This window comes from Quercus robur, chromosome 8 (genome assembly GCF_932294415.1).
Source record: "Quercus robur chromosome 8, dhQueRobu3.1, whole genome shotgun sequence".
Lineage (NCBI taxonomy): Eukaryota > Viridiplantae > Streptophyta > Magnoliopsida > Fagales > Fagaceae > Quercus > Quercus robur.
The window spans coordinates 20,333,841-20,342,209 of record NC_065541.1 but is presented as its reverse complement, the minus strand read 5'-3'; the positions used below and the strand labels follow the sequence as shown (position 1 = coordinate 20,342,209).

General features: G+C 30.6%; 1 protein-coding gene across 1 annotated transcript; it reads right to left on the bottom strand.

The window, feature by feature from the left end:
* Positions 1-1,063: 1,063 nt before the first annotated feature.
* LOC126694942 (beta-glucosidase 18-like) lies at positions 1,064-7,893 on the bottom strand. Its single transcript, XM_050391499.1, has 12 exons — positions 7,643-7,893; positions 7,394-7,460; positions 7,251-7,309; positions 6,315-6,390; positions 6,156-6,230; positions 5,868-5,955; positions 4,941-5,193; positions 4,451-4,566; positions 2,825-3,077; positions 2,596-2,698; positions 2,237-2,345; positions 1,064-1,505 (listed from the first exon to the last, which is right to left on the bottom strand). Exons 1-12 carry the CDS (start codon positions 7,823-7,825, stop codon positions 1,250-1,252), a joined length of 1,638 nt encoding a protein of 545 aa, XP_050247456.1. The 5' UTR covers positions 7,826-7,893; the 3' UTR covers positions 1,064-1,249.
* Between the last annotated feature and the right edge of the window lie 476 nt (positions 7,894-8,369).

Here is an 8,369-nt window from a genome sequence, read left to right as displayed (position 1 = left end):
CTGTATCCACTGACACATGGCAACGGTATGGAGTCTACGGCTCTATACTGACAGGGTTAACCTGGGGCGAAGATGAAAAGCTGACGACATTAAGCTAAAGGGTATGCATGAGACTGACGGTTCTGACATAACCTAAACTTGGCCTCCACGCATGCGTATACAAGGAAATATCTTGTGTCCCATGCTTAGAAAGACTCTTATAAGGAAAGGGTTCAGTAAAATACGCTCATAAGGACTCCTACAAGGAAAAGACTTCTAAACCAAGGAAAAGATGTCAACTCTCTACAACTATAAAAGCCCCAATACCCTCACTAACCAAGGTACGCATAATTCACTCCAATTCTGGCACTCTAGAGTTGTGAGAAGTTCTAACTTGACATTCGAAGGGTATTTGGCTGGCACTACACCGGTGCTCTTTGTTAGGTCTTTTCTTTTCGTTTTACAAGTATTGTTTCGAGCATGTGAGGTTGTGTGACTTACTGTTGATTTTTCAGCATCATCAATTCTTGACATATAGATAGAAACAAAATAGTGAAGCAATTTCTCTCGAAAGGAAAATTTCAATTGACTTAAAAAAAGTCATATAGCAGATCCATTAAAAAAGGTTTGATTAGAGAGCGAGAAATTGTCCATGGAGGGGAATAGGTTTAGAACCTATATTTTAAAGTCACCCAAAAAAAAAAAACCTATCTAACTAATTTGGAGATTCCAATATCTCAGTTCAAAGAGACAATTAAATTGTGGATGACTTAGTTATTTCACTATGGAGATAACATGACATTTCTTACCTACTTTTATGACGAAACAACTAAATAATCTCATATGACTCTCCCTCGTCTTTTCATCAATATGGGCCACCTTTATTTTTAAATGGATTCCTCATTTTAAATCATATCTTTCCTATACTCATCATAAATATGCAGTACTTATTTACAGCCCAATATTCAGTCCATAAAGCATATAGCTGGTCTAATAGATATGTTTCGGAAAAATTATAAGCACAAACCTCTTTGATAATTGCTGTTAAAAACAAAAAAATGTAACACCGAAATAGAGGGAGACATTGCCACAACATTTTGCACTATCGTTTATCTTTAAAATCATGCTTACTGCATCTTCTAACATTTTGTCTTTAGTGAACCTCACTGCTTATTCGTTATCATCTAATCAAATAAACAATGGCTGTGCACCACAAGATCGAATAACAGAACAATAATAAAAAGCAAATCAGAATGATTTTATGATAGAATTATATATCTGCTTTCTTATCGCCTGATCTTTTAAGCATGTCTTTGTTTCTGAACGAGTCCCCCCAAAATTCATCTTTATTGCTGTGACTATTGTTAGTAAGGAAACTTGTAAACCATCTAGCAGAAAGTTTCGGAGTGCGATTCAACGTTTGGCGATCAACGTAGTAAAGTCCAAACCTTTTTTTGTAACCATGTACCCATTCAAAGTTGTCCATCAAGGACCATATGAAATATCCTCGCACATCGGCCCCATTCCTGTCAATATCATCCAAACCAAATTCTTATTCTGATATCAATCAAGTATTATTATTATTATTATTATTATTATTAATTGATGAATAAAAATCATGTTATCTATAAATTTAAACCATTTAAGTAAATAATAGAATGGTTTATATTTTTACATATATTTCTGTCATGAAAATATTACATATATGCAAAAAGAAATAACCTTTAGTTTTTTAAATAAAAATAAATATTAAATTTCTAATTGTTCTGAGTTAGCTAATTTATGAGAGTTGTTTAAACTTAAACCTATTGTATATTCTAACTACAATTAAAATTTAATGGGTTCTAGCTAGTTAGTTCAATTAGTAAAATTTTTGGTCTCAAATAAAAAATTTGAAGTTCAAAATTTAAATCCCATCAACATTATAAACTAATTAATGTCTTGACCTAATAATAAAAAGTGATTATCATAAAATGGATGTTATTAGGCTAAAATTGTATTGTATTTATAATTATAAAAAAAAAAAAAAAAATACCACTATACACAATAAGGGTATGACGCTATCAACTTGGATGGATGCACTATCCTAGTACTTTCTCTTAACTCACATGTACATAAAGAAAACATGACACATATATTAAATACATGTGCCATTTAAACAATGTCTCATTTGAACTTTCAATTCGTTGAGTAAAGACATTATTCATGTGGTTGGAACAAGGTAGGTCTCTGATTTTAAGATTCTGTTCATTCTCACCTTATTGCTCGGGCCAAAGCAGCAAGGTAGGCCTTATGAAACTTGATTCGGTCTATATCTTCTAGTAAGTCCTGCACCTGTTCACTCTGTTTCTCTGGTGGCGTAAACCCTGAACACGAGTTAAAGATTGAAATGTCACACTTTAAAATTCAAGAGACATTACCATCAGTATTTACACTTTAAAAATGCAGGAGGCATTTTTCACACCTAATAGGTGCTTAAAAAAAAGCATTTCAAATAATGCTATATGTTAAGGTAAAAATGTCAAATAATTAAACTTGAAACTAGAATTACATGCATAAATTAATTCATTCTTTTTAGAGGGGGAAAAAATAAAATAGTGTGGCTATTACACTCACCATTTTCAGTCACAAACATGGGCTTGTTATTGTATCTTTTCTTAACGTGGTCAATGATCTTCTCCATGCCTTCTGGAACGACAAAAAACCTTGGCATTCCAGTCTGCAAAGAAACAAGAAAACTTGCAGAGAACGCACTTTAAAAAAAAAAAAAAAAAAAAAAAACAAATAGAGGGAAACTTATAAGGACTAGCTAGCTAGGGAACAATTATATTAGCATTTAGCATACCAGTCCTCCAATTGCAACGCCATCTCGATATCCTGTGGTGTTTACAAAGCCTTGGATTGGGCGATCTTCGCCATCAGTGCAAGCAGAATGGGTGCAGTCTTTTGCATATAGAGTTGAATAGTGATTGATGCCAATGAAGTCGAGACTGCCTGTTATAAGTTTTCTTTCTCTAGGGGAGAACCTTGGCAATTCACTTCCAAGTATATGGCGCATTTCAGGAGGGTAATCACCAAACACTAGGGGATCTAGTATCCTGCATGTATAGAATAAAATCGACTGTTCCAAGTCATTAAAAAAAAAAAAAAAAACTACTGTCGCATTAATAATTTAAAGTGATATATATATATATATATATATATATATTGTTCACTTTAAGAATTTTGAGTTTGAAACAATTTTCTATAATAAATTGAAACAAATTATGTTTTAGAGTCAACCGCAAATAGTTGGGAATAAAACTGTCATTAATTGTTAATAAAAAGGATTTAAAAAAAACCCTAAAAGGCAAACATGGCACTAAAAAGTAGTGAGTTTTTAGAAATATCACTTATGAACTTTGAGATGAGTGTCAATTTTGGATTTCAATAACTAAGCTCCTAGATATTAAAGTTGTGACAGACCAAATATTTTGTAAATATTTTCAAATTAAATCCTAAGGGATTTAGTATGCGCACTATGTGTACATCATCTGGTTAAATCTATTAAGATGTAAGGGAAAATGTTAAAAGAAATTTGATTTAATTTCTCACAGACCTAATATCCAAAGTTTAATCATGCAAATTAAAAAATCCAAAAAACAAATTGACACTCAAATCATAGTTCAAGAGTGATATTTGTAAAACCATCATAAAGTAGTTATGAATTTAAAGAATCTTGTAAAAGTAAAAGTTCACTACTATTTTAATGTTAATTAAATTACTAATTTAGTCTTTCAACTAGTAATTGTGTTATTTAATCTCTTAAATTTCAAAATCAATTCAATTTTAACCTACTGTTCTCCTGATCCTTGCATTGTTTTCTTGTATTTCCCATCACTTTTTAGTCTTTCAACTAGTAATTGTGTTATTTAATCTCTTAGCTTTCAAAATCAAGTCAATTTTAACTTACTGTTCTCTTGATCCTTTCATTGTTTTCTTGTATTTCCCATCACTCTCTCCCACTTTCATATCTTAGGGCATCTCATATTTAAAATGTCTCTATTTTTTTTTCTTCATTAGAGTATTAGACATGCATATTTGTCCCCGCACCCCCCCAAATAATAAAGCAAAAATGAATACCTCAAAGTTTTACCTATTTCTCGTACGACCCCAAACTTAACCTTATTCTAATGCTCCTAATTAAAGCCCCATATTTACCGTTGTTCAAAATTTGGAGGAATGTAACCTGCCTAAATTCATGTGATGTGAAATAAAATTTAAGTTGATGTTAAAATATCATAAATTTTATTACATAGATCAATAAAATAATATGTCAACTTTTAAAACATAAAGTGATAAAATAAAATCATAATTAAGAAATTTATATATATTATAATTATATAACATCAATTATATTTATTTTCAAATAAATTTGTAAATATTTAAATAGAATTAATAATTTTAGAGCTTTTCTAAATTTAATCCTTACCAATACAAATTGAATGCCAATGCTCTATTAACAGCTTGCCGATCCAATTCTTCATCCGTAAGGGGTTCATACATTAATGCATTTACAACGATCCCAATAAACCCACCATGTTTCATCTGCACGAAAATCAATCTTTTACTAACTTTTTTTTTTTTTTTTTTTTGAGGAACAATCTTTTACTAACTTAACAATCCAAAACACCAAAGAATAATAATGCTAATAATAATATGCGGCTTCAAAATAATAATAATAATAATATGGGTTATGTTAACTAATGCCCTTAGAATATTAGTTAACAATCTATTTTAAGAAATTTTTGACATTAGTTTTATAAAAAATAAAAAAAGCTGTCAAAATATTAATTTTTTATTTTATTATTTTCCTATCTTTATATGAATTATTAATCAATATCATTTTCCTAATAGCATAATATAATAGTGACAAAAACAATATATAAGAACCTTGTTGGTTGTTGCCCACTAAAAATTACCTGATATTGCTTACGATATAAATGAACAGCCATGGAATGTGATAGCAACATGTTGTGCATGGCGATAAGAGGCTCTATGTCAGAATTGCCAGAAGAACAATTTCCAAAAGGCTTTGAACAGTGACCCGGTGGGTATGTTCCCCATATATAGGCCCTATTGACGAAGAGGCCCGGCTCATTGATTGTGGCCCAGTACTTTACTCTATCTCCAAACTTCTCAAAACAAATTTCGGCAAAATACACAAAATCTTTCCTACACCAAAGCCGTCATATATTTTAGGTTTCAACTACATAACTCATTATTATTAGGCACAAACAAACAAATTAAAGGGTAAGATTTTAAGAAAATTTGAATATTTTAGGAGTGGGATGCAAAGTATAGGGAGCCCTTAAAAATCATGGCAAATTAAGCCAGAATTTCATACTTATTTTGACACCAAATTTCACAATTAAAGAGACACATAATCATACAAGTCAACAAGTTGTAAAATTAAGTATGCAATTGGGTGTCTCAAAAATTATTTTTTTTAATAATGCTACCCACAATATACTTTTACAACAATTCCATAATAAATTTTAGGTAGTAAGTTATTATTAGTGGGCAAAAAGTCATTTTAGTGGTACACCTAAATTAAAACAAAAAAGTAGTTTGCTATATAAAATTTGTTGTGAAAATATTATAGACTTAACAATGTAACATTATTCTTATTCTTTGCCAATTGCCATAACTTGAAAACATTATTCTTATTTTTTTGTCTTAACTTGATGACATGAGCAACTATAAATGGTGGAGAAAATGTGATGGAAGAAGTGCAACATATCATGCATCAAGTTGTGACAAAATGTGTGGTTGAAGAAGAATTAGTTATTTATTTATTTGATAATGCATTTGTTGCGATGTAGAGAACGCAGAGACTTGAGACTTACTGTATCAGAGGGTTGAGCCATCCCCCATATCTAACCTCGAGTTCTTGCGGAATGTCATGGTGTTGTATGGTCACATATGGTTGAATTCCTACATCATGCATCAAATCATTTGCTAATATTTGCTATTTCAAGACCATAAATTGTAAATAAATTTTTTTTTTTTTTTTTTTGATAATTTGATAATTGGGCGAAGCAATTTGAATTCTAAATATCTCTTAGAAATAAGTAAATATCAAACTATAAAGAAATTAAGATATGAAAATTGTTTAAAGAAACCTAGAAGGTTACCTCTGAGCAATAGATTGTCTATGATTTCGTTATAAAACTTGATTCCTCTTGGGTTAATTTCACCAAACCTTCCTCCTGTTAAGGTCAAGAAATAATAAGTTGGTAAAATTATGAATTGGCATAATTGGGTAAATGACAAGTTAGAATTCAGATACATACTAGGTAGGATTCTTGCCCAAGAAATCGAGAACCGATATGCATTTACCCCCAAAGACTGCACTATCTTAAGGTCTTCCTGTGCATATAGAAGGAATTAGGATGGACAACCATTTTGGTCATTGAACTTCATTCCATTCTATTAATTTTTCCTTATTAGAGTTTCAACTTTCATATCCTTAAGATTTGAAAAATGATAAGTTTTGTAATCTACACGTATGATAATATATCATTTGATTAATTTGATATGTTTACAATAATAAATAGTTTATATGACTTACAGTTACAGATCGCATGCCCACAGACTAATTGGATTAAAAAAAGGTCACGTAGCCACCATGACAGCTCACTATAAGTTAATCGAGAAATTCAAAATGTGGCCATGTGAATCGTGGTTGCCCTGTGACATTTTTTTTTTTAATCCAATAGATCGCTAGCATATAATATTTAAAGTAATGTATGTAGACATGTTTTTTAATTATTATATTAAATTTATCATCTTTTTAAAAAAGTTGCAATATTTTCATTAAAAAATTTTATATGCCACGTCAATATTAGCTTACAGACCAAATTGGATCATTTTACACAGTTTGAAACTTCAGAAACCAAATTCACTAAACATCATAAATGACTTATCCCCAAGAAATCACGCAAGAGTTTATTAGTTTATTAGTTTAAAGGGAAAATTTAGTTACAGTACTTAAACGTTGGTTTTTAGATTTCTCTTTTAAATTTCAGCTGTGTGACTGTACTTAATTAAAAATACACTTCTATTTAAATAAATAAAAATAAAAAACTGAATCTTAAAGAGGAGAACTTAGGAAACAACACCTAAGTAACCTAAGTATTGTAAGTAAGTTTTGTTCTTATTCTAAAATCAGTTTTTCTCCGACTAATTCAAAGGTTTGTGAATTGAAAAATTAATGTCAAGCTTTATACCAGGTAGCGATGGTAATGATCATCAGCAACATCCCCGTTTTCATTATTCATTATATTTCCTGAACATTAAAATAATCAAACAGTCAATATTGATCAAAGTGCATTTAGCTGAAAAGTGATTATATATTTATATGTATCTTTACCTGGAACATGACAAAATACATCCCAGTTGCTAGCACCCTTACCATCTTCAAGATATGCACCTTCAACCTATAACATATTAATTGCATCAAAGAAATCTCAGACTCAACCTGTGATTCCCCAAATTATGTTGAAGTGTGTGAGTTGTGTATTAAGTCTCACATTAAACATATACTGTGCAATTTTGATTTTATGAACAATTACAGAGAAGCTCATTTGTAACTAAACAGAGGAAGAAAAAGAAATAATGCCTGATATGATGAAGTGCTTGTTCCAAAGAGGAAACCATCTGGGAAGTGGGATTTTTTTACATCTTCTTCGTCTTCATTGGAACTTTGAGCAGAAAAATGAGCAGAAGAGAAAAGTATAGCTGTGAAGACCAAGAAAAAGAGCTGGGACGTTGTGATTGTCATTTTGGTTTCAACTGTAACCATGTCCTTTTGGTTTCAATTTGTGGTATAAAAAGCAGTCTGAGCATTTAGGTATACCACCCGTAATTCACAAATGGGCCAGGGTGCAAGTTGTGGCTTGTCATGTATTATTAAATATCATATGATTCATATCTGTTGTTCACCAATGATTTGGACTATTGTATATAAACGAGTTACATTTGAGAATAAACCAAAAAAAAAAACGTTGGGATAACAGAGGCTAAGGTTGGCTTCGTCCAGTAGGATTTTTAGTGATAGGAAATTAGGAATTATCAATAAAAGCTCTTCTTATTTTGTTGGAAGTTTTAGGATTTGCTTAATTGTTAGTATTTGATTATCAGTTTGTAATTTGAATTTGAATTAGTTTAAATTTTGAACACCCCTAATGCATTTCTTGTATGCATGACTATTTAAGAGAAGGAATCAATTGACCATAAAATTCAATTCTCCTTTCTCAAGTTCAAGTAGGTAGTCACCTCAAATCGACTAAGATATCTTTTAATTGTTCTAGTGCATAGCTTTTTTTTTTTTTTTTTTTTTTTTTTTT